The 26,517-nt window shown below is 50.8% G+C and overlaps 10 protein-coding genes across 10 annotated transcripts; 5 read left to right on the forward strand and 5 right to left on the reverse strand.

The window, feature by feature from the left end:
• Positions 1-494: 494 nt before the first annotated feature.
• On the reverse strand, positions 495-2,704 carry V8C40DRAFT_174855 (DEAD/DEAH box helicase). Its single transcript, XM_083211654.1, has 2 exons — positions 2,413-2,704; positions 495-2,346 (listed from the first exon to the last, which is right to left on the reverse strand). The coding sequence occupies exons 1-2, from the start codon at positions 2,635-2,637 to the stop codon at positions 625-627; spliced, it is 1,947 nt and encodes a 648-aa protein (XP_083075564.1). The 5' UTR covers positions 2,638-2,704; the 3' UTR covers positions 495-624.
• A 149-nt stretch (positions 2,705-2,853) lies between these two features.
• V8C40DRAFT_239050 (uncharacterized protein) lies at positions 2,854-5,043 on the forward strand. Its single transcript, XM_083214570.1, has one exon. It carries the CDS (start codon positions 2,987-2,989, stop codon positions 4,841-4,843), a length of 1,857 nt encoding a protein of 618 aa, XP_083075565.1. The 5' UTR covers positions 2,854-2,986; the 3' UTR covers positions 4,844-5,043.
• V8C40DRAFT_239051 (chromatin modification-related protein EAF7-domain-containing protein) lies at positions 4,883-6,123 on the reverse strand. The gene is made up of 2 exons (XM_083214571.1): positions 5,735-6,123; positions 4,883-5,667 (listed from the first exon to the last, which is right to left on the reverse strand). The coding sequence occupies exons 1-2, from the start codon at positions 5,952-5,954 to the stop codon at positions 5,018-5,020; spliced, it is 870 nt and encodes a 289-aa protein (XP_083075566.1). The 5' UTR covers positions 5,955-6,123; the 3' UTR covers positions 4,883-5,017.
• A 174-nt stretch (positions 6,124-6,297) lies between these two features.
• V8C40DRAFT_239053 (Spc98 family-domain-containing protein) lies at positions 6,298-9,539 on the forward strand. Its single transcript, XM_083214572.1, has 2 exons — positions 6,298-6,556; positions 6,641-9,539. The coding sequence occupies exons 1-2, from the start codon at positions 6,436-6,438 to the stop codon at positions 9,439-9,441; spliced, it is 2,922 nt and encodes a 973-aa protein (XP_083075567.1). The 5' UTR covers positions 6,298-6,435; the 3' UTR covers positions 9,442-9,539.
• A 63-nt stretch (positions 9,540-9,602) lies between these two features.
• V8C40DRAFT_174912 (DASH complex subunit Ask1-domain-containing protein) lies at positions 9,603-11,551 on the forward strand. Its single transcript, XM_083211656.1, has 4 exons — positions 9,603-9,883; positions 9,942-10,048; positions 10,110-11,037; positions 11,129-11,551. Exons 1-4 carry the CDS (start codon positions 9,793-9,795, stop codon positions 11,251-11,253), a joined length of 1,251 nt encoding a protein of 416 aa, XP_083075568.1. The 5' UTR covers positions 9,603-9,792; the 3' UTR covers positions 11,254-11,551.
• Positions 11,552-12,041: 490 nt separating this feature from the next.
• V8C40DRAFT_239058 (uncharacterized protein) lies at positions 12,042-13,326 on the forward strand. Its single transcript, XM_083214573.1, has 2 exons — positions 12,042-12,384; positions 12,443-13,326. The coding sequence occupies exons 1-2, from the start codon at positions 12,097-12,099 to the stop codon at positions 13,100-13,102; spliced, it is 948 nt and encodes a 315-aa protein (XP_083075569.1). The 5' UTR covers positions 12,042-12,096; the 3' UTR covers positions 13,103-13,326.
• Positions 13,327-15,301: 1,975 nt separating this feature from the next.
• Positions 15,302-15,846, reverse strand: V8C40DRAFT_263819 (uncharacterized protein; the record flags this gene model as incomplete). Its single annotated transcript, XM_083219499.1, has 2 exons — positions 15,302-15,589; positions 15,682-15,846. The coding sequence occupies 2 exons, from the start codon at positions 15,844-15,846 to the stop codon at positions 15,302-15,304; spliced, it is 453 nt and encodes a 150-aa protein (XP_083075570.1).
• A 927-nt stretch (positions 15,847-16,773) lies between these two features.
• V8C40DRAFT_174955 (uncharacterized protein) lies at positions 16,774-17,769 on the reverse strand. Its single transcript, XM_083211657.1, has 2 exons — positions 17,464-17,769; positions 16,774-17,393 (listed from the first exon to the last, which is right to left on the reverse strand). The coding sequence occupies exons 1-2, from the start codon at positions 17,604-17,606 to the stop codon at positions 17,054-17,056; spliced, it is 483 nt and encodes a 160-aa protein (XP_083075571.1). The 5' UTR covers positions 17,607-17,769; the 3' UTR covers positions 16,774-17,053.
• Positions 17,770-19,270: 1,501 nt separating this feature from the next.
• On the forward strand, positions 19,271-23,715 carry V8C40DRAFT_239063 (GTPase BMS1). The gene is made up of 3 exons (XM_083214574.1): positions 19,271-19,961; positions 20,036-20,106; positions 20,209-23,715. The coding sequence occupies exons 1-3, from the start codon at positions 19,895-19,897 to the stop codon at positions 23,533-23,535; spliced, it is 3,465 nt and encodes a 1,154-aa protein (XP_083075572.1). The 5' UTR covers positions 19,271-19,894; the 3' UTR covers positions 23,536-23,715.
• Positions 23,716-23,756: 41 nt separating this feature from the next.
• On the reverse strand, positions 23,757-25,902 carry V8C40DRAFT_239066 (Reticulon-domain-containing protein). The gene is made up of 4 exons (XM_083214575.1): positions 25,552-25,902; positions 25,258-25,338; positions 24,792-25,093; positions 23,757-24,731 (listed from the first exon to the last, which is right to left on the reverse strand). The coding sequence occupies exons 1-4, from the start codon at positions 25,586-25,588 to the stop codon at positions 24,345-24,347; spliced, it is 807 nt and encodes a 268-aa protein (XP_083075573.1). The 5' UTR covers positions 25,589-25,902; the 3' UTR covers positions 23,757-24,344.
• Positions 25,903-26,517: the final 615 nt, after the last annotated feature.

The following is a 26,517-nucleotide window of genomic DNA, read 5'->3' on the forward strand; positions in this document are numbered from 1 at the left end:
CGCGCGGCAAAGCGAAGAGTGGTGTGTATGTACGTGTGTGCATTTACTTTCACATGGAGGGGATCACCAGATCCCTCTTGTCCAAGATGGGAATCCTGGTGGCCCCCTATTTTAAACATTGATTTTTTGGTTGTGGAAACGGGGGGGCACAAAAAGTGTCTTGTTCTACACAATGTACGGTTATGATCTGTCGAATGGAAAGACGCATGATACCCATGGCACAAAAAGCGGTTATGCCCAATCTCACATATGGTCATCTTGACGCAGTATCTGACTGAAGAAAGTTTGGTGTCTATTGATCTCATGATAAAACAACTTGGTTCCCATTGCTGTGATGTGTTTCGCTTCGCCAACTGCTGTACCATGCCCCCGTGATAATTCGTATTTCATGCTGGAGATGACAACATTGAGCCCGGCTTGTGATCGGACACTATTCAGCATTGCCTTTTATACATATTGAGAGTATCTTGCTTTCCATTCCGTAAAACATCCCATCTTACAGCCCTTCCCGTATCATATCGTGTGTAAATCATACATGTTCCATAGTTTCTCTTTTCAAACAACCCATTTAACTCCAGAATATGCAATATTTCGATAACAAAAAATCGACCGCAGAATGAGGCTTTAAGCTGATAGCGGCCCGACTCTGACGTACTCCCTGTCCTGCCTCGCATCAAGGGTATATCTCGTCTTCTCCCGCCTCCGCTGCTCCGCCTCCATCCGCGCAAACTGCCCGCGAGCCCCGTGTTTCAGCTTCGTGATCATGTCGGCCGCCTTGCCCTTTGTCAGCTCCTTCGAGGTCAGGGGCTTGCTCTTCCCGCGGAGCTTGTTGATGAAGTCCACCTGGCCCTGCGTCGGGGGCAGCCTTCGCCAGGACTGGTGCCGGTGGATGAAGGTGTGCGGGAACGCGCTGGCGGCGTAGCTGTCGGCCCCGTGGACCGCGTCGTTGAACGTGGCGGCCTTGAGGATCTCGCGCGGGGCGGCGTAGGGGGACTTTGCTATGCCGGCGGGGAGGGCGCGGATTTCGAGCGCGTGGTATGTAGGCTCCGAGGCGCCTTTTTGCTCGGGGAGCCTCTCGATCCGGATGTAGGATCCGCTGGGCGCGGAGAGGACGAAGCGCTCTGGGCCGATTTGGACCCATGCGTACTGGCTAATAGCGCGGATGTGTCTCTCGCCAGAGGTGTCTGCGATGAGATCCAAGACGGAGGAGTAATCGGTAAAGGTCACTGCTGGAGAGGAGGCCGGGCTGGCGCCTGAGGAGTTTTCTTGTTGTTCCGCCTCTGCTGCCTTCTGGTCCTTGATTTTCCTCATGTCGTCTACTGAGGCCTTTTCGACCAACTCGTTCGGATCAAGGCCGAATAGTGTTGGTGTCGTAACAATACCGGTCTCAAGACTGGAGACCATGTCGATGATGTGACAATTCTTCTTGTCTGGATGCAGCCTCATGCCCCTGCCAATCATTTGTACCAGCAAGTTGCGCGATCTCGTCGGCCTGGCCAGCACGATGCAGTCGATATTAGGGATATCAGTGCCCTCAGTAAAGACACCGCAGTTGACAAGCACGGGGAACTCGCGCTTCTTGAAAGACTCGAGAATTGCGCTTCTCTCGACCTTGGGCGTGTCGCCGGTGACGAATCTAGCGTCAAACCCGTGCTCGCGGAATTTCTTTGTCAGGCCTGAGACGTGTGCTAGGTCGACGCAGAAAACCAAGGTCGATTTGCGGTCCGGGGCTTTGACCATCCAGCTGCGGACCGTGATGTCGTTGATGATGTCGGTGTTGACGACTTTGGAGAGCTCTCCCGTCTGAAAGTCGCCAAATGCGCCGCTCTTGACTTTGGACAAGTTGGCAGATGATTCAACTGTTGTAAAGACAACATCTGAGAGCCACTTGTCTGAGATCATGTCGACGTAATCCTTGTGATAGACAATCTCGTCGATGGCGGCTCCGAGTTTAACACCATCAAAACGAGAAAATGTAGCTGACACTCCTATCAGGGTGGGTGAGTTGTATCTCTTCTCGTCGAGACCAAAGTGCTTCAGCGTTCTCAGATAGCCTGGAGCAACAATGTGATGGGCCTCGTCAACAAGGACAAGCTTGAACTTTGAAGGGTCGTACTTGTCCAGCCGGCCCTTTGAGGTTATGCTCTGAACGCTTGCAATGGTAATATCGGCCATACCAGAGGCATGCAGAGAGCCCATTTCAATCTCAATCCTCTTATCCGGATATGCAATTTGACAGTGCTTAGCAGCCTGTTCAACCAACTCACGGCGATGGGCCAGGATGAGAGTCTGGTTAGCATCTTTGACGCGGTCGTGGACCCTGTCTATGAGCTGAGTGAAGATGACCTTTCAGCAGTGAATTAGCTTCACCATATTATAAGAAGAATAGGATGTAGGAGGGGCATAATTTACTGTCTTGCCACTACCGGTGGCCAAAGATATGCCAACTCGCTTATGCCCTCGCTTCAGGGCCAAGACTACGGATTTGATGCATTCTTCTTGATAGTCTCGGAGCTTCAGCTTATTGCTGAGAGCAGTGGCGGCATATTTTCTGAACTGGTTGACCTTGCTCCAACCTGAGGGGACGCCAGTCCCAGCATCAGGCCGGAAGAGACGTCTCACGACGGTTTGTAGCATTGCACATGGCAATGCCGTCCAAGATGGATTGCACTCGTCTATATGTCTTTGAATGAAAATCCTAGTCTAGCAAAAAAGATGCAAAGATTTGGTGTAAGTTGCCTTATGTAACCTTTCAGCCACTGTGGCGTCGATGATGTGGCTGAGTCAGCTGCGAAAAGATACTGTGAATGATTTATAGCTGCAGCTTATCATCTTTCAACTTTTTTTCCATATCTTCAAGGTATATCAGAAATGATACCAAATTCAAACCTGACTTTTACTTAGATTCAATCTGTGGTCCCGATTCGGTCACTGCTACAATGTCCTCTCCTCTCATTGCAATTTTCAACGCCCCAGTGACCGAACCATGGACCAAGATTCCGACCACTCATATGAAGAACAAGATGCCGCGGTCATCTCACCACCGCGGATCAAGACAGAGAGCCCTTCCAAAGAGATTGCGGAAGCTGACTTGAGTACTGGATATGAAGGGCATGGAGAGCCATACAGTGAAGAGAGTGATTATCTTGAAGAAGACGAGGATAGCGCTTCATCAGCAGCAGAAAGTCAGGAGCTGCGGTCGCTTTTGAAGAGGCCGTTGGATGATACGACAGCGATATATAGGCCATTCAAACGACAGAGATCCGAGCTCAACTTTGGCTATCTGGAGCTTCTCAACAAGGAGATTCAGGATGCTGCACAGCGGAGCTCTTTCGGCGACCAAGAGCTTCCCAGCGCCGGTGAAATTGGTCTCACATCCTGGTCAGCGCCAGAGAAGCTGAATTTTTTCGAAGCCGTAGCACGCCTCGGGAAACATGACTTGCCTGGTATCGCCGCCAAGATTGGGAGCAAAAGCGTCGCCGAAGTTAGCCACTACCTGCACCATCTTCAAGAAGCTAGTGATTTGAGGCAGCAGCAAGGGACTCGTTCCATTTTGGAGTTTGCAGAGTATCCTGCTGCTCTGGAGATCAGTCAACAGTGCTGCCATGCCCAAGAAGAAGCTGCCGACGAAATTTCGCTCAAGCAGGAAGCGCGCGAAGAGTTACGGGAGCAGAATCGGTGGGGAGATGCATGGAACATCACTCCAAAGGTTGCTAAGAAACTTAGCAGGGATGTTCATGGACAGGATGCAAACCTCTCCAATACGCCCCAATTTGCTCAGCTATTTCATGTGTCCAAATGGCTGGATCTTTCGGCGCGCATGTTTATGAACTCTTCAGTTCCAGGCAACAACTGGAACTCGGTTGCTGAAGAACCTCCGTCGATATGGGCTACAACGTTTGATGATTTTCACTCACTAGCTGTATCAGTCACTCGGAGGCTTGTTCAGACGACGCTCTTTATGGCCATGTCCAGGATTAGAGCGAAGAACTCCATGGGAAGTAATGTCAGGGCCATGGTACAATTACAGGATGCCGAAGCAGCCATCTCGTCCTTGAATATGGCTAGCCAGTTGAATGAAATATGGATGAATAGTGCCCGAAGATTACGGCTCGATGTTTACGAAGATCCTCCCGAAAGAGATGAGGAATTCGAAGAGGAGCGCATGTCTTATGAAGAAGTGGAAAAGGCCCTCTCTGGTGAGGGAGCAGCCGGGTCACGACAGCGGACGAACCCAGACACCCCCTTTTCGACGCAACACAGCGATGAGGATGAGGAAGATGTTTCTTCAGATGATCTTCTTTCCGATTCAAGCAGATCACCCTCTCCCACTAATGAAGAAGAGCAACAAATCAACATGGAGGCAATGGAAGTGCTGGAGCATTCGGTTTTGGACATCCGGACCGATAAAGCTACAAAGAAGGCTCTCAAGGCATTCATAGCCATTGATCGACAAAAAGAGAGGCAAGCCGAGGAAATTGACCAATATGCCAGTTGCAAGGCGGAAGTCGAAATGTGGAACTTGCTGCAGAAGAAGCCACCTATGGACCTACCTAAGAAGCATGATCCCGGCCCTCCTCGACGGTCAAATCAGACCCTGGACACCTTTTATCCAAGTGGGCGAGAGTGGGCGCGCAAGCTGTTATACTATAGCGAGTGGGAAACACTACCACAACCGGAGCAGGAGCAGGAGCCGGAATTGGGGCTGAAGGAGGAGGAAATGGTGGTTGAGGAAGAAGCTGGGGATGAAGGAGGTGATGAAGCAGAGGAAGAAGTAGAGAGGGGGGGCGAGGGGGAAGAAGAGCAGGATGAAGATGAGGAGGAGGAGGAAAGTGGTGCATAGCAGGAACAGCTCAAACAGTAAACACATAGTCAAGAGAAATGGGACGATATTATATCCTTGAAACTCCATAAGAATATATATTGAAAACTCGGGTATCTTGACTCTTGATCCAAGCCGCTATGCCAAGTCCAGGGAAACCATGTACGCCATCCCACAGCTTATCCAACACTTCAATTAGCCTCCTCTGCCTCTGCCTCTCCTGCCCCGTCCGCGTCCCCTCCCACGGCCTCTGCCCGGCCCTCCCCTCGCTGGTTTCGGAGCAGGAGATCCGCTCTCTGCGCTTTCGCTCTCACTCTCCTCCGAACCAGACTCTTCCTCCTCCTCCTCTGATTCGTCTTCGTCATCTTCAGAATTCTCCACCACCTTTTCTTTTTCAGATTTGGATTGACTAGCAGCTCTCTTGCGGCCCCTTGCTCCCTTTGTCGGCTTCAGTGCTGGTGAAGCAACAGAAGCAGCAGTACTGCTCTCGGCGCCTTCAACAGAGGCTCCCCTCGTCTTGGGCGCGGTGCTGGCTCGCGAACGCTTCTGGGGCGGAGGGGAGAGCTCCAGCTGGGGAGGAGACGAAGGTGCTTCGCTGGGATCCGCAATGGCGCGCTGCAGCATCATCTCGCCAAATTCGTGGAAAGGGAGAGAAAACTCGACATATTTGTCCTCTGATTCGTCGTCGTCAAAGTATTCTCGCTCATCGATCAGCTCGAGGTCGTAGTATGTCCGTAGCTTCTCCCAGATGTGGGGGATGCGCGTGTGGCGGTGGATGTCGGGGTCGATGCCGTGGTTGCGCAGATGTTCCGATATTGCTATCATCCGGAAGTGTTTGTGCATCCCTAAGGCAAGAGCATCTTGAATCAGCACAAGAGCACTTGAAGCGTCAGCGCGGTGGGCGCAACGAACCAGCAGGCTTCCAGCGAATGACGCCTTTGAATAGTGAAGAGATCTGGTCATCCGTCCAGAGATTATCGTACGGGGTGACTGGTATTATGGGCTTAAACGCCGATGAGAGGAAGCCCGGTGTGCCACTTATCCGAGGAGAATCAACGTCCATAGCACTGTCTTCTCGGATGGTGGTGGGAGTCGAGGACATCTGGAGACGCGATCGCTTCTTTGGAGGCATTGTGGCGTAGATTTCGATATTATTAAGATGTGAAGGGTAAGGTAGTGAAAAGAAATAGTAAGTAGAAGAAGAAGTTAGGTTAATTTTAATGCGGCATTGGGTGACAATGTTGAAGACGGACAAGAAAAAAGCTGACGATGGAAGAAGATTGAAGCTTGACAGAATGCGAAAAGCAAAAAGCATTGATCCATTAAGCATGAGATCATTAGCTGTTGAGCCGCTAAGCTGCAGGGTGGGGTACACGCTAACAGGCCGCCTTTGCTGCCCTGAAACTCAGTATTGCTGGTGCCTTACAGGTGTCCACGGGTTGGTTGCATGTGCTCTAGCGCGTGCTCCGTACCTCTCAGAACCACATGAAACTCTAGATATCAACAAACTTTATTGTCCGTTTGGAGTCTTCATCGACAACGCGGATGGCCTCCGCTGGCGCGTCTGCCGTATCTTGTACTCTATGCATCCATCACTGAACCTGCTGTGAGCCATGGCCAGCGATGGCTCTGAGGAATATGTCTTTGCCATTCCCAACTTCTGGCGGCCGTCAAAGCTGCTGCTGGACCAGGAGGCAGAAACACCGGCCAGCTTCTTTTCTAATGATCTCACAAGTAAGCAATTGGTTCGCGATCTGCCCTTTCCTTTGGTGATATAATATCTCAAAGGCTTACCTATCGTCTTCTCTTTGTGCCCAGATGCTTTGTCCAGCCCAGACTCGGATCCCTTCGCGCTCGAACCCATAACGCCAACCCACGATGGCTTCTTCAAGCTCGTATCAGTCCACGACATCACGGGTACTGCCGAGGCAATCGACAGGGAGACGCCAGATGTATTACCAAAGCCTATAGATAATCCAGAAAAGTCAATCGATGGCCTCTCTGTGGCCCTCGACAGCGACGACGATGAAGACATGCCCGATATATGGCTAGAGCCAGGAGTACCCACCAAACCGAAACCTCCATATAGATCGTGGGATATCTTCTTCTCTGGCGATACAGCTACGAAACATCAACCTATGATGGTTACCGAGGCTGGCCCGGCTGCGTACGACGCCTTGCTATTCTCTTCAAGCGACCCTCTCAAGCTCAGGAATGTTGGCGTCCCCGTGGTTGATACGAAGACGTACTTGTCTTCACTGTTGGCTTTGGCACTTGGTGGAGAGTCTGTTCTCTTTACTAGAAAGGACGGAACTCAGGGCCTTAAGCCTTCGCTTCCTAAAATGAGGGCATCGGGGTACTCCAGCAATGTCCTACAGGCGCTTGAAAACAAGTGCCTGAGATGCGGGAGCACCTTGATAGGTCTGCGCACCTTTGTGCATTCCGCATACTCGGAACATCCAAGCCGGTGCGGTGTGGCCCTTGCTAGCACTGTCAGCCAGGTTTTACAGGTTGTCCAAGAATGGGTGGCTTTTAACGGGCGGAATCCTCGCTCGCTTCTGCAGCTTCAATCCACCGTCAACTCCATGGTAGCCATTCTACGACCCTTCAAGGCGCTCACATCACAGCTCCGCCATGGTCTTACGGATGAGGATATTCTGAATCTCGTGTTTCATCAAGCATATTCGGTGGATAGCAACGAGGAGTACCTCCGTCAAATCATGCGAGAAGTACTGCGGAGAGTCTCTGGCCCCTGGATCGAGTTTCTCGAAGAGTGGATCGGAACAAGACGTGAGCAAGGGCTGCCCTTCACCAAGGCCAATCTTGGAGAAAGTAAAGGGTTTGTCAAAGTCGAGGCACGAGTTTTTCGGGATGATTTTGGCCGGGAACTCGCAGAGGTCGACTACGTCCTAGACGCGGGCAAGATGCCGCGCTTTATGCCTGACGATGTGACGGAGACGATATTTGAGACTGGGCGCAACTTGCGATTTATCCGCACTTTCCATGAAGACCACCCACTCGCTCAACAGGACGTCATTGCATCTAGTGATCCTCCTCAGGCCAAGTGGCTTTATGACTGGGAGGCCATACTACGCCTTGAGAGTCACGCTGTTACGTACCGCGACTATCTGGTCGATGCCATCCAATCAAGCCGCCCCGACTATTCTTATGACCCCATGGAAATTTCCATGTATTCGTTGAGAGATAAGCCCAGCTCCATCCTTACATACTTTGGACTGGATCAGGCTGGCATGGAAGAGCATATTGCCGCGTCTATTGAGCAATTCGCTCAGCCAGTTGCTACACACGACGCAGAGGATCCCCTTAGCAGGATTGTTCGCGATAGACTCTGTGGAACACATGCCTCAGCTATTGAGCTCTCGAACTCTACGCCCCACTGGACGTTGCTTCCGGTTCTTTCGTTTGGCGTCATTGCCTCGGCGCAGGCCCAAGTAGTTAACAAAGAGACTCTCAAGCTCCTATTTACTGCACACAATCTGCGAGACCATCTAAAGTTGCAGCGAGAGTTTCAGCTTCTCGGAAATGGCAATCTCTGCAGCCGTCTCTCTCATGCTCTATTCGACCCCGATATGGAGTCGGCACAAAGGAGACCAGGGGTAGCAAGAAGGAGCAATGTCATGGGCCTGCGGCTGGGAGGCCGCGACAACTGGCCCCCAGCGACTTCAGAACTACGATTAGCACTGATGGGCATACTTTCTGAATGCTATGGCGCTGATGAAGACGGCAAGAAAGTCGTCAGGAATGAACGCATTTTTGACAAGGAGGTTTCCGGCTTGCCCGGCAACATGAGCTTTGCCGTGAGAGACTTGTCTGACGAGGAAATCAACCAATGCATGAACCCCGACTCCCTCGAAGCCTTAGACTTTCTTCGTCTTTCCTATACGGCGCCGCCGCAGCTAAGCCCCATCATCACGCCAATGAACTTGATGCAATACGACTACATCTTCAAGCTCCTTTTGCGTGTCCTGCGCATGATATTTGTTGTCAACCAGCTCTTCCGCGATGCCAACTCGTTAGCTCGTGAATGGGAAGATCCCGGCGACGCAACGCTCCGCTTCGTGAGAGAAGCGCAGCATTTTGTATCCAGCGTGTCGGCGTATTTTCTCGATACAGGCATTGGTGTTCCTTGGCGAGTGTTTGAAAAGAAGCTAGATAAGATTGAGGCGGATCTCCACCGACCAACGACGAATAGCTCGTCAGAAGAAGTTCAAAGCCCTGACAAATTGCAGGAGCTTCATTCTCTCGTCCTAGATCGAATCATGCTGGCTCTATTCCTGCGAAAGAAGCAGCAGCCAGTACTGAAGCTACTAGAGGACATTTTTAACAATATTTTGCGATTTGCCAAACACATAAGGCTTCAGCGGTTGGGGGTGGAAGACGATCTCGCCCCGGCGACTCTGTACGCAGAATTCAAGAAGAAGGTGCAAATTTTCATCACAGTCTGTCGAAGCCTGTCAGAGAAGGCTCGCCGCACAGACGGTAAGAGAGGGAGGGAAGACAGGATATTCAAGGAGCAATACGGGACTGGCGATGACAGTATGGTGGCCCAGCTTCTGGTCAAGCTGGACATGCTTGATTATTATCTCAAGCGGCAGTAGGAATTGTTGGTTCAAGGAGCCATGTTATTAGATGATGAGAAAGAAAATGATTCAAATGATATAAAACAAATTTTAAACGCACAATTCGAATTAAACAACTCTTTGATTTCTATAATCGTGCTCTTGTTATTCGACAGTGTAAACATCAGCTTTAAGCTGCCCCTCCATTGACCGCCCGCCAAAAAGTGACATTTTGCCCCTCATCGCGTGGAGACGCGATCGAGACAAACCTAAACAATAACGACTGCGCCCAGCATATCGGCGCAGCATTGTTGTCTTTTTGATCTTTCCTCGCTTTTCTATCTTTCTTACACTTGAATCCATTCGCCTCCTATATTCAGCCATTGCGCAATGTCTGGACAAAGCGTCGCGCCGCAGCGCAGCCTGAGCTTGACGGAAGAGCTGGAGAAGCTAGAGCAATCCATTACTCTGACGCTGCAAGGTAGGTTCAACGGTCTTCTGACTGCTATACGTGTTCCAGAGAGCTAATGACATTCTAGAGATTGATCATAATTTCAGCAAAGCACATAGAATCGTCACCACCGGCATCTTGCCGCGCGTGGAGCAGTATGGAGAGCACTCGCGAGCTGTTTGGGAAGCATCCAAGGTACGGCAATAGCTTCAGCCGCCGTCCCGACAATTGTATACTAATTGCTGCCTTTTGCCAGTTCTGGAAGCAATTTTTTGAATCGTCCGCAAACGTGTCTCTTTCCGGCTACGAGGACCAGACAAACGAGAACCAAGACGAGACGAGCGCCGCCGAAGATAGCAGTGCCGTGCGAGACGAGATGACAATCGACGTAACGGCCGACCTAGATGAGGAAGCAACGAGGGTCAGCGGCGCAGGGCACCACTCGGCACTGCATGGCGACGAGTCGATGCTGGATGATGCTGAGCTGGCTGGAAGCACGCCTCGACCTCCACCGAGTCAGGCCAATAAAGCCAATGTATCCCAGCTTGAATCTCCTTACGAGGCTATGCGGCGGGAGATGAATGATGAGGAGGGTGTTACAATGAAAACGGAGGAATCAGATCAGGAGGATTCTTCCGTCCTGTTTGCGCAGCATACCGCACGGCTACCTGATATATCGACGACACCAAGAGGTCTACCCAACCCGCAAAACAGAGACGGGTCGGTCCAGCGCCACAAGGATCCTCTACTACATCGCGTCCTCGACAAAACCTATCGCCTGCAAGCTACGCCTCACAAGTCAGGCGTTCGAATATCCCCCCTCAAAGGCAAACAGCCGGAGCTACCTCCGCCCCAACAGAGAGACGCGGCAATGTGGCAGGACGATCCCATGTCGTCTCCCGAGATTGCCATTCCAACACTACGAAGCGAAGCCTTCATGTCTCCGTACAAACGACAGCGCCTGGCAGCGGCAAGTCAAGCTCCCAGGACCCCTGGTGTCAGCGTGCAGACTCCCGCCACCGCAAAGAAGACTAAGGATGTGTTTGCCACCGAGAGGGGTGCAGCCTCTGGGGGGAAGACGCATGAGATTGACTGGGAAAGCGATGACGATGACAATCTCGGCATGAGCCCGCCCAAGACAATCCAGTTCGCACTACCGCCCTCGAAATTGCTCCAGACACCGGGTAAGTTGCTCTGGAAATGCATTACCATTACTTACAGAGTGTGACACCATCCGAAAGCGGCTAACATATTGTCTCTCTTTTTCAAATATAGCACGAGAAGCTAGCAGGAGGATCGTAGACGATATCCTCATCGATGCTGGGGCGGGAGGAGACTCTTCTGAGTTCAGTCCGTCAATGGTGAAGATGAATGACGATATTCTCAATGAGAGCTTCTAGGCGGGATAGAATGGACAAAGAATGTCACTGAAATAATCAACATACCCCTTTTTTTGTCTTTTTATTTTATTTTATTTTTTATTTTTTTGTGAGAAGTAGAGCAATTCTCATGAAAAGAGATGTATCTTTGCAGCTATAACAGGCCGCCAATCACCATCGTGGTCGCTGGACCTAACCATGTCAGTCACATTCTCGGCCTCCCTTGAGGTCCAGATTAGAGTGAGATCTATTTTCTCAAAATCCATTCGTATAGGTGCCCGTAATACACCTTTCAGGCCCTTTCCAGGAGCCCTTCGATCGGTGTGGCATTGCCATCTCATCACCATCGGGGGGCCCCAACTGTGTGTCAAACATACACGTGAGTCTCTTCCCGCATCTCCCCAGCCCCAAAACAAAGCCCCCAACACTGGATTGACAAACCCCAGGTCCTCTGCCTAAAGGCAAACACAACTCGACCACGCCAACCGACGACAAACTGCGATTCCGATGCCAACAACAATCCCCGCTAGAGGAGGGGGCTGGCCCGAAGTATGCAAGGGGTGAAACTTGACAACTCGTTTTTTTGCTTTTCCCTCATTCAGCTGGGCAGTGTTTAATTAGCTGCCAGATGTCGGCGAATGATGTAAGAGTGAATCTCGAGGGCCGTCCAAGAGTGTAGGTGTGATGGCTATTGGCGAGCCGCTGTCCGCTCTTCACGCCACTGTCTCATCCATCCCACCCTCCCGCAGTATATCATTTACTATATCATCCTGCTGCTGCCGCTCTTCTCTTCCTCTTGCTTTTCCACTTTCTATTCATCTGCCTTTTATCCTTCCATTCTTCATTCTTCCATCACTCGTACCCATGACTTGCATTAGCATGACTGCTCCGACCGATCCTCAGATCGATCCTCCGGTCGATCGTTACGCGGCTGAACGCCGTCGCTTAAGAGCAATGTCCAAACCCTTCCTCAATGATGAGTTCATGGAGGGGCCGCCCCGATACCGGGGTAGTGACTACAGGCAACCGCGGCTCCGCCGCAGCACTTTTGATCCGAAGACGCTTGTTTTCGAGTCTCGGCTTGGAGGCGGCGACGATGGCTTCGTCTGGAAGGTCAGATTCGGCGGCGAGGGACCATTCGCCTTGAAAGTTGTAAGTGACTACTGATCCCACTGTTCACCGGCTCACACTAACGATGCGAGTTCAACAGTTTTGGGACCAGGTGCCTCCCCAGGAGGTTGGATCCTACTACCCGATGCAGCGAGAGTGCCAAAATGCTGCTGTCCTCCAGATGATGGAGGCGGCCGTAGCCAACGAACCAGTTTTGGTTTACACAAATCCCTATGGAAAAGTGGACGCCAATGAGAACTATTTCTCATTTTGTGAAGAAAACGCCCTCAGTAAGCTTGGTGTGAAGGTAGACTCGACGGTGCCCTCAGGCACCAAATTGATCTCGGAGCTGCCACCAATGGTTCAATGCTATGGCTGGGTGAAGTTCCCTAGCGACACGTTGGAAGGACTCCCCATCAACTTACAGGCCACGCACGACGAGCCTCACAAGGTCAGCAAGCTTGTGGGAAGCCATATGGACTGCATCGCCATTGTCTACGAGTTCATTGAAGATGTTAAAAACAAAATTGGCCCCGTAGGAAAGGTGGACAGCTTCCTCTGGTTTGCGGGCTTTGCCTATGCGAACGAGCCTGAAGAGAAGAGCTGGAGGAACAGCATGCTGGTTGACCACTCTGAGATTATTCACATGCGTGGATATGGGTGGAATGAGGAGGATTACATGGACAGAAGTGCCGAGCAGATCATTGACGGCGAAGACCTAGAGCATGAGTTGGATCCTGATTACGATGATCTTTCATGATCTTTCGAAGCCTTCGATGGATATCATCGTATCATCGAACAGCATGTATTTATGAGTGCGATTGGGCTGGCCATTATGCATACTTCCGTATGGGCCACTGGGATATAATGGATCATGAAAGGAAATGGGCGGGATTACTTGGGAAAGCGATAAGATTGTGCAACCAGATTATCATAGTAACAGCACTAGTCAGCGCAAATTGAAAACCTGTTTTGCTATTTGAACTTGATACTATCTCTAATGATCATCGACAAGGCTTTTTGTTGAGCTATGTGTCTTCTAAGTAGGCTTTACCCCGTGCATCTCTCTGCTACAGTAGAATATAGAGCGCCCAAGGCGGTATCGTGAGCGGGATGATGGACGCCTATGGATTTCGTTCGAGACCATGTCTATTCAAAATTGTCTCCGGAGTTCGCTCCGCGGCTTGGGGATAGGCAACAAGACAGCGAATGTCTCACATCGAGTGGGAAAATCTCGAGGCGGTATGGATTCTAGGCTCTTGTCCTGCATCGGCCTCGAGCAGTTCCGTGTCTTGGCTGACATTTCTTTTCTTTTTTGCAAAGTCAGCTGCTCCTTCGCGGTGTATGAAGGCTTTCGAGTGATATCATCACAGCCCCTATTCTTGTTTGCTATTGGGCACGCAAAAGATCGGTGAGATGGATATCCAATGAGGTCGAGTCCTTGTTAAGGGAGATCAAGGCGTCCAGGCTAACCGCATCATTGGCCAAGACGCTTCCCGCGTTGTGCTCATGTGGTGTAAAAGCTGACTGCTCCCTTGCATGAGTTGATAGGGGCTGGCGTGTACAAGCGTGTTCCATCTTTGGGTCTGGGGTCTTGGCTTTGGGGATGGGAATGTCCAATAATGCAAGCCAACTTATCAGATCCCGATGTGCATAATAATAATAATAATACAGAGTATGATCAATCGATTAAGTAGAATAGGCTCGCCTTATCATTACTGATATGAGCGGTAGTAGCAGATGGTAGCCAGAGTAGAAGATGGTAACGACAGTAGAAGATGGAAGCGGCAATAGACGTAGTAGTGGTAGTAAACGACAGTAGTCTAGGTACTATCACGTCTTTCCACTAGGAGTCTCATCCGATTCAAGCCTCTCTCGCTCCATCCGAAACGCTCCCCTCAGGCGACTGTAGAGGCCCTCATCCTCATGGTTCCTGGAGAACTGACTAATGGGGGAAACAATCAGCCTTAGCTCATTCAGCCTCGTAATTAATTCTTGGTGATAAGGCGTGAATTTACCACAGGTGATCCTTTATGAGTAATTCCTCCGAGCGTACGATTCCTAGGCCATGAAAGCCTTTGTTCCAGTCTTTGTCTTCGCTCCAGAGGCGCTCAAGCATGCTCTTTAATAGTGAAATGGCAATCGATGAGGAACGTGGACCAAGAAGGGTTGGCTCTGTCCTCGTTGAGCATGAGATTGTTGACGGATATGCCTCCGTGTAGAAATCCAACTTTATGTAGAGATTGGTGCCCTTGGATGCAGTCTTCAAGCGCCCTTAGCAGAATCGGAGTGGTACTTGCCCTGTATATAGCCTTTCCATAATCGCTAACGATGTCACGCTTGTGTAATCGATTTGCCAATGCTCTTTGCCAATCTTCTGCTAGTTGGCAACGTTTGCCGTGTTCGTTTACGGGGAGGGCTACCGGGTTGACTGGGAAGAGACCGCTTAGCACCAGCAATTCTGCCACTATCACCTTCAACATCGGCTGACTGAGATGATGGCTCCAGCTGATAGGTTCTTGCGTCTCTGGAGATCAGGCCACGATGAATATTGCCATGAATCTCATCGACTTGTGATCGGACGCGGACGGTTTCTGGTGGTAATACCGGGTAACATGGATAACGCCCTGATCGGTTCCCTCTTTCAGCGGCTCCCCCTCTTCGTTGCTTTCGATAAACTGCTATGACTTCTTGACTACAAGCGGTATCTGGGGGTCTTGTTTAGGATGACCTTTCTAGCAAGTGGTCGCCGGACCGGAGACACAAGGTGCTCGCTTTATTAGCGCGTTGAGTATGAGCAGCTCTGTCTTGCCATCCCGCTGAATCGTGACGATTCGTCTTTCGCCCTCATAGATGGTGGTACTGTCGAATCCCAGCTGTTCTTCATCCATTCATAGAAACCCAAGAGTTGTAGAAACAAAGCGCAGCCCGGTTTCGCCGTCTTTTAATGTCAAACTCCTCAGACTCGATCGCCCCAAGACGACAGAGTTCCCAAATCCAACGAGCCACAAAGTGGGAAGCCCAGCACAAAACGACAAGTATCTTGAGCAGCAAAAGCCTCTCTCGCGTATCTTCCCAAGTCAGCCGAGGCCTTCAACGGCTTGTCGTCAGACGAATTACTCTTTAGCTTCCCAGGCACAAGGATCCGAGACCAAATGTGCTGAGTTTTCTCTCCATCGCTTGAGTCCTTCACAGATCCAACATCTAGCTTGCGCTGTGCTGTTGGACCGTCGATTGTTGCCTTGAGCTACACCAGCGGTCTGCGTTGGAGGGAAGGACTTGGATTGTCATCCGCCGTCAATGCTGTTAACTCGTTGCAAATTTCAACCAGCCTAATACATCATCTTGAGTTGCGTCCTTAGGCCACCCGCGCCATCCATCGCCAGGGCCAAAGAGGAGGCTATCACCCTCCCGATACTTGTCGAAGACGGTCTCCAACGCAGTCTCAAGACCGGCCACATCACCAAAGAAAACCTCGTGGAACCGAAGGAGACCGACGTACATGGCGCCTAGTTCTTCTCAAAGGGCTCTAACCAGATCTCTGTAATACTTGGAAGAATTCGCGAAGCTGCTAATGTTGCGGCTCCATGGCGTTTGTTGTAAAGCGAGTAAGATCAGGACTAACGATCTGTACCTGTCCAGTTCTCTACGCGCATCATTATCTCGCCTATGCCTGGTTCTCTGCGCGATGTTAAGATTTGAAATCCGCAATTTAAGACTAAAGCCCAAATACCTCTGCTACCACAGTCTATCGAGCTTTAGTAGTGTCTATCGCACTCTTAATCATCTGTGTGAAATTACATAGTCTCGAAGACCCGATCAACAAAGGACCTACCCCTGATCATTCTGTCCGAGCTCTCATGGACGCAGAGGGCATGGCTGAGGCGAGGCTGCCGAGCAGTTGGTCTACTTTTGCTAAAAGAAATCCACACAGACATTGCTACCATGCTGCAATGTGATGCGCAAAATTTCACGGTAGAGGGCATGAGTGAGTTTAATGTTTTTCAACTCCCGGCCGGTTGCGTTAAGACAATAGTCTCAATATGAAGAGTGCAAACCAGATGTTAATGTTGCCTATCTGAGAGCTATTTTCTTCTACCATCTGCTACTATCACTACTCATTTCTACTATCGCTACTCTCTTCTACGATTGCTACTCTTTCCCCTTACTTGCATGTACTAAGTTTGTGACACGGGATGTTCTATAGCTAGCTTGAGATGCTGGCTACTAAACAAATCCCTCTATATAAACACTATCCGTAATCAGTGAGAATCTCGGTGAGCTGTGATAATGTGTTCAGTAAAAGTAAAGCAAGAAATAGAATGTTTATAACTTTGTCGCCTTATTTACTAGGTATGCAGTCTACCTTACCTATGTTATATGACATATTTGCCATTTTGTAAACCATATAGTCACGGATGATAATGATGATTCCAGCTCAAAGTGATGATAAGACTTTTATAGTGAATATCTAGAGAATATATAGAGAAAAACTAGTCATAGCAAAGAACAAAGGGTTGAATAAGCAGAAGCTTTCATCTGCTCGATACAAATCATGCCGCGTAAAATCATCGTCTAATCCCAACTCCATGTCGCATCCCTTGAGCGCTTCTATATTAAGAAAACCGACGGCATTTCGCCTTATGCTGAAAGAAGATGAAAAAGAAACCAAAGTCAGATGTAGCGGGACAGTGCCCGCACACTCCTGGCGCTAATTCCAAAATCTCACAGGAGGCATCAGAGTCTCGTTTGGTTTGGCAAGCTTTGATGTTTGCCTGGAAGAGCTGCTGCTGTTCCTGTCTCCCAATAGGGCTCTCTTTTCTGTCGCAACGGAGGAGATCGAAGCAGTTTCGCTCCGGTCATCCCCTCGTCGCTGGCTGTGGAGAATGCCGCCAATTCTCTGGCTGAGGGAAGATGAAGTCTTTTCGGACTTGGATTCGTGATCCTTGTTGATCTTCTTGCCCAATGAGGGGCCGGGTCGTTCAGCCTTGCCGATTTGAAGGCCGCCGTGGTGTCCGATGAGAGACATTATGATGGAAGATTGGTTTGAGCTGTCGTTTATTGTTAGTCGGTTTATGCTTATAGCTTGTATTGGTTGTGAGATTGAGTGGGTGTGCATACAGATTGGAGTGGATTGGTTGAATTGTGGAGGGTGATTGATAACCAAGCTTTGTTGTTTTGGTTTCCAGAGCTGGAATGTTGCTTTTGTTTGTTGCTGTTGTTCTGATTGATGTCTGCCTGAGATGGCCACAACAACCAGGCATCAGCCCATCTATATATACACAACCAGGCTTCCGTGAAACTTTGTCCTTGTCCCGTTCGGCAACATCTCAAGCCATTGAAAAAGCTTAGTTGCGTGTGCTTGGCCCACATTCCACATCATGGCCACGATGCTAGCGTCAGCAGAACAGATTGCCGGCGCTGGAAAAGTTTTCCAGCAATACGCACCCATCCAACCATCCCATGCGTATTGTCCCTGTTTGAGAGATGGTGTGCGTGCCGGACTCCGTAATGCAGTCACCACTAACTAGCCTGGCCGCGCGCACAGCCTGCCCAATTGACTCATTGCGCGGGTCAGCCGTTGCGCGTAATGGATCCCAGGGCCAAGCACCAAGAGAAGCTTGTTCGTCCCCCTGAGCCAGCCTTGTGGGGGAGGGGCCGGGGTGGAGACGAGCCAACGAAGGATGATGACGAGTTCTGCCTGAGGAGGAGGATTTGGATTGCTCAGGCAGACAATGTTGATGGCCAATAATCAAGTATGGATGCGCCAATGACCACGCGGCACTTGCTGCAGGTGTGGTGTTGTTTTGTGAGCCTTGGCTAACTCGACACGTCCAGAAGCTTCTTCTGCTTCTGCTTCTGCTTCTTCTTCAGCCCTGTAGTATTCGACGATGGCTTCTAGATGCATTGCTGTCAGTCACAATGGAAACTTCGCCTCATCCCTTAATCCCACAGTTACCAGACTTGCACCAGGATACCAGGACGATCAACATCCACAATCAAAGTAACATAAGCTCATTCATTTCCCATCGTGACTCCAAGACCTGCTCTGTTAATTAAGATCCATGTAATTCACGCCTATTTGGGAGAAGGACCAGGCTTGATGTTGGCGGTGCCCGGCTGAGTCACCGTTCACAAACAAACAGCCACGTTTTCCTCTTTGAGAGAGACGCCAAAGAAGCTTGAAGGGATTGTCTGGAATTGGATGCGCTAGCGGTGATGCTACTGTGCTGTACGAGTAAAGAGACTAACATTCGGAAGCCCGTGAGTCTTTGCATCAGATGGAATTGAAATCTCGGGTAAAACTGACGGTGACGACACTGTGCGCACGCTGATACGTGTGCGTTACGCGGACTCTCGTCAGCACCGCGTACCTCTGCAGCCAATTTGATATGACGAGATACTTAGTGTGTGCAAGCTCAATATCCCTCTAGAGTCTAGCCTTAACACTTTCCCCTCTCTTTATCTTTCACTTACAGCAACTGCCATCAATACCTATTTGACATTGGACATGCGATTGCACTTTCCCTCTGCTGAATATCAACATGTGATCTGTTTCGGGGCCCGGAAATATCCGTCGCAAGCCGTTGAGAAATGAATTTTATTGCTTGCAACTATTTCGTGCAATAGACACAGCCATGTAACTCAAACGAACTGTGGTGCAGCACATCGTGACTCTTTTCATGCAGCCTGCAATTTCGTTATGACTCCCATTTTGCAGTCCTAATCCCAAACCGGCAGAGCACGTCTCCATCCGCCCAGCGGCATTCGATGCGATTTGCTGAAGCCAACACAAGCGCCCCATGACCCTTGCTTGGGTTATCAAGAGCCAGAGTCATCACGGGTCAATTTGCAGCCAAGCGAGAAACCTTATGTTCAAAAAGCTAAGGAGCTTACGAAGGGCGGAGAATGCCGTTACGTCGTGGATGAGAAATGGAAATCTACGAGGGTGGATCGAACATCAGCGCCGAAAAGAGTAGCAGTGAAAATACCGATTGGTGTCTTGTGTCCATCAGCCTGGTAGCCGTTGTCAATCGCTGGAATCGCACAGGATTATATGCTTGAGCAGCACAATACAGTTGCCTCGATTAACTACTACTCCGTACTGACAATGAGTATCAGCAAGTGTCTGCTCCATGATTGGGGCATCGAGCAATGGCACTTGGACAGGCGACCTGTATCTTGATCATTTTGGTCCTGGCCAAAATGGACGTTGGCATCCACATAAGAGGACAATTATAGGCAAAAGACAAAGACGCCTTGGAAATTGGCAAATCCCAACATATCCAGCCAATTTTCCAATCTCGCAATGCATAGCTTCATCAAAGAGCTCTTGAACATCTCCAATTCTGTCTTGTTCATCGACTCCGCAGCTTCTAGTGTCATGTGGAGTGCTCCAAGCAATTCAATCTGCGCTAGCATTAGCGGGGCGACTTATCGCATCTTATCGATATGAATCCGACATCTTATCGCTATCAGCTAGAAAAATTTCCCAATTCACTCTCAAATTCTGCCACTGAGCGGCGAGCGCAGACTGCCACGACAAGCCATCATGGAGGACCAAGCGCATAAGCCGCATCGCAAGAGCAAGGAGAAGAAGGAGAAGAAACACACCGGGGGTAAGTGCTTCTCGGAATTGGAGTTTGGGAGTTCCCAGCAATTGCTATACGGACCGGATGTTGACCTTTGGCAGAGCGCAATCCCAAGGCGTTTGCCTTCTCCAAGCCCGGCAAGCTTCAGAAACAGGCTGCCAGATCATCTGATGTATGTTCCTGTCCCAACATTCTTTTCAAACGCCTGACGATTGATAAATCTCTGCATTCGAGCATTTTGATTATCCACCCATTTTGCTAACTGCTTCCCCAGATCAAAGAAAAGCGTCTCCATGTTCCCCTTGTCGACAGACTTCCCGATGAGGCGCCGCCGCGTCTCGTCGCCATTGTCGGCCCCCCGGGCGTCGGCAAGACGACTCTGATGAAATCCCTCATCCGACGATATGCCAAAGAGACGATTTCAGACCCCCAAGGCCCCGTCACCGTCGTCACCTCGAAGAAACAGCGCTTGACCTTTGTGGAATGCCCCAACGGATTGGAAGCCATGGTGGACATCGCCAAGGTTGCCGACATCATCCTTCTCATGATTGACGGTAACTATGGCTTCGAAATGGAGACTATGGAGTTCCTTAACATCCTGGCCGCTACGGGCATGCCAGGTAACGTGTTCGGCGTCTTGACCCATCTCGATCTGTTTCGCAAACCTGCCGCTTTGAAGGATGCCAAGAAGCACCTGAAGCGAAGGTTGTGGACTGAGCTGTACCAGGGTGCCCACCTTTTCTATCTCTCTGGTGTTATGAACGGCAGATATCCTGATCGCGAAATTCATAACCTATCTCGGTTCCTATCTGTCATGAAGAGCCCTCGACCCCTCGTCTGGAGAAACTCTCACCCTTACGCCATCATCGACAGCTTCCGCGACATTACTCACCCAACCAAGATTGAAGAAGATCCCAAATGCGACCGATCCATCGTTCTATCAGGATATCTGCGAGGAACAAACTTTTCAACTCAAGGCCAGCGAGTGCATGTTGCCGGCCTAGGAGATTTCACAGTGTCAGCTATGGAGGTGTTGCCAGACCCTTGTCCTACCCCAGCGATGGAGCAGGCCTTGGCCAAGATCACAGGAAAGACAGGGCGGAGGAGACTGGACGAAAAAGAAAAGAAGCTTTATGCGCCCATGTCTGATCGGAGCGGCCTTAAAATTGATGGTGATGCCATCTGGATCACTAGAGAAAAGGGGTTCACCTTTGACAAGGATGCTGATAATACTGAGCGTGGCGAGGGTGAAGAGATGATTATTGGACTTCAAGCTGAGCGAAGATTACTTGGCCAAACAGAGGATGGTGTACAGCTATTCAGAGGAGGCCAAGAAGTCAAGGCATTGGATGAGGTAGAAGATACCGGCAGAAAAGAGCCACGAAAGGCCAGAATTGCTGAACGGGAAGAAGAGGACGACGGCGAGAACGAGGATGATGAAGGCTTCGTCAGTGGGAGCGACGAGGGGGAACCAGATGAGGATGAAGAGTTCAATGAACGAAAGTTGGGTAAAATGTTCCGCAACAAAGATGCCGACAAGGAGATCAACGGGGATGACGACGTTGCATTTGCGGACAGCGACTCGGACCTTGGCTCTATCACAGACCTGGACGAGGATGCGGAAGATGATGATGAAGAGTACGACTCTGATGAGGAGACTGCCGCCCTCAGATGGAAAGAAGGCATGGCCGACAGAGCCATGAAACTTCACTCCCGGAAGCGTACATATCACACCGCAGATTTGGCTCGCTATCTGTACGATGGCTCCATGACTGCCAGCGAGGTCATCAAGAGATGGAAGGGTGAAGAAGACGAATCAGAAGAGGAGGACATTGAGCAAGACTCAGAAGATGAAGAGTTCTTCAAAAAGACATCACATGAGAGCGAAGATCTGGTAGAAGACCGGTCAATACCAGAGTACGACTACGAGGACCTGGCAGCCAAGTGGGCTTCTCAAGAGAACATTGAAGCCCTGAAGAAGAAGTTTACATCAGGAAAGCGAAACGGAGGTGGGGACGACGATGACGAGGATGGTGAATTTGGTGGCTTTGATGACGAGGAGGATGGAGATGGAGATGAGGGTGACGAGGACAGTGAAGGCGATGGTGAATTCGAGGACCTGGAAGCCGACCCTCAAAGTGCACCTCAGCAGCAGACTGCGGAAGAGATCCAGTCGGAGCGTGAGAAGAATGCCAAGAGGAAAGAGGAGCTCAAGGCGAGATTCGAGGAGGAGGACCGAGATGGCTTCATGAACGACAAGGCAAAAGCTCGTCGAGAAGGAGGCGACGACGAGCAAGAGTTTGGCGAGGATGACTGGTACGACGCGCAAAAGGCCATGATCAAGAAGCAGCTGGACATCAACAAGGAAGAGTTTGAAAACCTGGATGAACGCCAGAGGGTCGCCGTCGAGGGCTACCGCGCCGGCAAATACGCCAAGCTGGTGCTCGAAGGAGTCCCGGCTGAGTTTGTCTCACGCTTCGATGCCCGGCTGCCCATCATTGTCGGCGGCTTGTCGGCTACAGAGGACCGTTGGGGCTTCGTCCAGGTGCGTATCAAGCGCCATCGCTGGCACAAGAAGATCCTCAAGACCAACGACCCCCTGATCTTCTCGCTCGGCTGGCGCCGCTTCCAAACGCTGCCCATCTACAGCATCTCCGACTCGCGGACACGCAATCGCATGCTCAAGTACACGCCCGAGCACATGCACTGCTTCGGCACCGTCTACGCACCGCTGATAGCACCCAACACGGGCTTCGTCTGCTTCAACTCCTTCTCAAACGCCACCCCCGGCTTCCGCATCGCCGCCACCGGCACCGTCCTCTCCGTCGACGAGTCCACCGAGATTGTCAAGAAGCTCAAGCTCACGGGAGCCCCCTACAAGATCTTCAAGAACACCGCCTTCATCAAGGGCATGTTCAACTCGGCCCTCGAAATCGCAAAGTTTGAAGGCGCCTCCATCAAGACCGTCTCCGGCGTCCGCGGCCAGATCAAGCGCGCCCTGTCCAAGCCCGAGGGCCACTTCCGCGCCACCTTTGAGGACAAGATCCTCGCCAGCGACATCGTCTTCCTGCGCGCCTGGTACCCCATCAAGCCGCACCGCTTCTACAACCCCGTCCTCAACCTCGTCGGCTGGCAGCCCATGCGCCTCACCGGCGAGGTCCGCCGCGCCGAGAACGTTGCCACCCCTCAGCTCAAGAACTCGCAGTACCGCAAGATTGAGCGCCAGACCCGCCACTTCAACGGCCTGCAGGTCCCCCGTGCCCTCGCCGCCAGCCTGCCCTTCCGCTCCCAGATCGTTGCCATGAAGCCTCAGAAGAACAAGACGTACATGCAGAAGCGCGCCGTCGTCCTCGGTGCCGAGGAGAAGAAGACGCGTGCCTTTATGCAAAAGGTGCTCACCGTCCACAACGACCAGGTCGCCAAGCGCCGCGCCAAAAAGGACGAAAACCGTGCTGCCTTCAAGAAGAAGTTGGCCGAGGGCGACGAGAAGAGGGAGGCCAGGGAGAAGAGAGAGAGCAAAGAATACTGGCGCAAAAATGGTCGCAAGAGGAGTGCTGGAGACGACGAGGGCGGCGGTGGCGGTGGCAAGAGGAGAAAGTGAGGGAGCTGATGGAAATAATGGCGCGGCGCGAGTTGCGTGTTTAGCAATCAAAGTTTCAGCATCAGGGATAGATTTATACTGGCTACTGTACTCACTTACACATTCATATTATACTTATTGCCAATGCATATATAGCACCAAGCACGTCTCCTACCTTGATCATATACGATGTGATTATCTTATGGCCGTCTCTCAATGGTTACAAACGATCATCATGGATATAATCATAACAAATCATTCAATTTAGGCACTCTCAAACAGAGGCAGATAGGGCGGAGGGAAATAATATGCAAACCCAACCTGCAAGAAACATTTGCATGCTACCTAAACTAGAGAGGATTCCACAACCAGCTCTCTGCATAGAGCCACCAAAATCCATATGGAAAAAAGAGGAGGATAATCTCAACACAGGGCAAGGGAAAGAATAAAGAGAAAATAAACAACCATCCCAAACTGATAAGGAAAAAAAAGGAGTTTGCAAAACAAACCTCCGGCCTTGTAGCAAACGCCGTTATCCTCCACACTCCTCCCCGGTGAATGTGCCTCTATTAGCGTAAAGGGTCACTTTTCTTCAACAAACGTTTCCCCATTACGCCGATAGGGCGGATATCATGATGCTCTGATCGGTAGTACACCGTCGGTCCCCAAAGTCATGTGTCCTTCCTGTTCTGATTTCAATCTTGAAAATATCCATCACCCCAGGGGGAGTTATGATCTGCCGTATAAAGAATGTGAAAAGCGCCATTGGATAGCTCAGCGTTGCATTTGCTTCTTTAACCATAAACAATCGTGCGCGTCGACAAATCCATTTAGGCATGGATGGGTTCTTGAGGAACAACTGGTTCGGTCGCCTTGGGCTCCTCGGTGGGAGGGGAAGGGAATTCAGGGGACTTCTTGGCGGCTCCGGGAGCAACGCCGTGGCCGCGTAGGATCTCCTGGACCTTTTCAGTGTAGTCTCCAGCATACTGCTTGCCGACGGCGGCGAGATGGTCGGCCTGCTTCTGAGCAGCATCTCGAACCTGGGCAGTCTGGGCATTGATGGCATCGGCAGCAGTCTTGAGCTGCTCGTCGATAAACTCCTGGTTGGTGGAGTAGATCAGGGGGGCGAAGAAGGCAATGGAGGTTCCGATGATGGCAAGAACCCAGTAGGGCAGCACCTTGATCAAGAGGCCTGAGATGAAGGCAGCGACGCAAGCCTAGGGTGGGAATAATTTAGCTCTTGGTCAATCAAACCACAAAGCTCGCGTGTGACTTACGGCAGCCGAAACGCCGACATTCTCAACAAAGATGATGCGCTGGCTTTCAATCAAGAAGAAGTTGATGAGTCCGTGAGCGTCGCTAACCAGCCTCTCAAAGGTATCGCGGGAAAGCGTGTAGTACTGGCGGGGGCGGAACTGAGAGGCCAGGCCGTTACTAAGGACCAGTTTGCCAGCAACCTCGGCAGCAACAGTGGTAGCCAAAATCATCCAGGACAATGAAAGAGTCCAGCTAAAGAGGTTGAGGTACCGAACGGCGATGATGGTAGCAACGACGGAAACATAGGCGATGGCCGAGTTGCCTGCAGGGAACAGTCAAAAGTTAGCATGAAAAGCCGTGCCATGTCTGCCATAATTCGCTGTATCTAGAGGTAAAAGCGATCCCACACAAACGAAAGAAAAGAGGTGGGTGCATCGCAGCTAGAAAGTGGGCATATGTTTGCAGCAGGCAGCGGGCATTACTCACGAGGGTTCTTCCAGGACAAAAGCTGGGAGAAGAGCGAATGGTAGGGCGTCAAGGGCTGTTCAGTGCTGCCGTTGGCGGCTTCTAGAGCTCATCGTCAGCTTTACAGGAGGGGCAAGTGGCCGCTGTGAGGCCCTGTTCTGTCACATGCAAAACTGCCCAACCCAAGCGTCAGCATCCGTCATCCATGATATTACTGGGCAGACCCCGTTTCCCTGTATGTAGGTACGGGATCGATCGAGCGGTAGGCAAGTGGGAAAGGGAGCAGAAGCGTAGCAGTGCGCCCACATACCTTACTGGAGTGGCCATTTACTGCGCCAGCTGTATCAGCCATGATGATTGCTTTGTTTTGCTTTGTCGTCGGGAATTTGGTTGGAGAGACTTGTTTTTCTTGGAGGGGTCTGTCGGTCGCACTACCCTGGCGAGAGCTCCTGTGATGCGGGCGGCGGCGAACAGAGGTCGGAAGCTCTGGATTTCTAGGGCTAGACAGCTGTCGTCTCAGTATCAGACCAGAGATGGGAAGAGGACAAAGGGGAACAGAAAAAAACAACTGCGCAAAGCCAGAGACAGCGAAAGCAACGTAGCGTCTCCCTTTGGCCCGTAGAGAAGCGGGAGGTGGTGATTCTGACAACGTACCTTTTTTGCAATGTGCTGATGGAGGAGAGAAGAGTCGCGGTTCGGAGGAGGGGGAAAAGCGCTGAAAGTATGGCGGCAGGTGGGATGCTTTTTTTTTTTTTTGCTTGCCCTGGACTGGAGTGTGCAAGAGGGAAGTTTATGGAAGGACCTAGGCCTGGTCTTTCAGGTGATGGTCTGGTGGAAGCTGCGGGCAAGCTTGCTCTTGCTAGCGGCAGGTGTCGACGTGGTTGTGACGCTGCGATTTTGTGCGCCCCTCCACTTGCTGCCTGCCAGTTTTTTCTGCGGCACTGGCCTTGCTATTTTATCGAATTTTTAATTTATCTGTCTTTGTTTAGGAGACGATTCTGGGGCTCTTTCCTCTTTCGTATCATGTGGCTTCTATCAAATATAACTTTTTGGGTCCTTTCTTTCTCCCTTTTTTTTCTCCCTCGTCCTCGCTACTGGAGTACTTGCTGCATGTTACGGAGTACCTCCACCAGAAACAACACCTTCCCACTCTAAGAAATGAGGTAAAAACTAGGGGAAAACACAAAATCACATCAAAATCAAAATTAACATGTGCTGGTGGGGAACTGGTCTCCTGCTCGACGGCGAAGAGGGTACCTGTTCGGTATGCACAAAGTACCT

The sequence above is a fragment of the Trichoderma camerunense genome (assembly GCF_050948025.1).
Source record: "Trichoderma camerunense strain CBS 138272 chromosome Unknown V8C40scaffold_5, whole genome shotgun sequence".
Taxonomy (NCBI): Eukaryota; Fungi; Ascomycota; class Sordariomycetes; order Hypocreales; family Hypocreaceae; genus Trichoderma; species Trichoderma camerunense.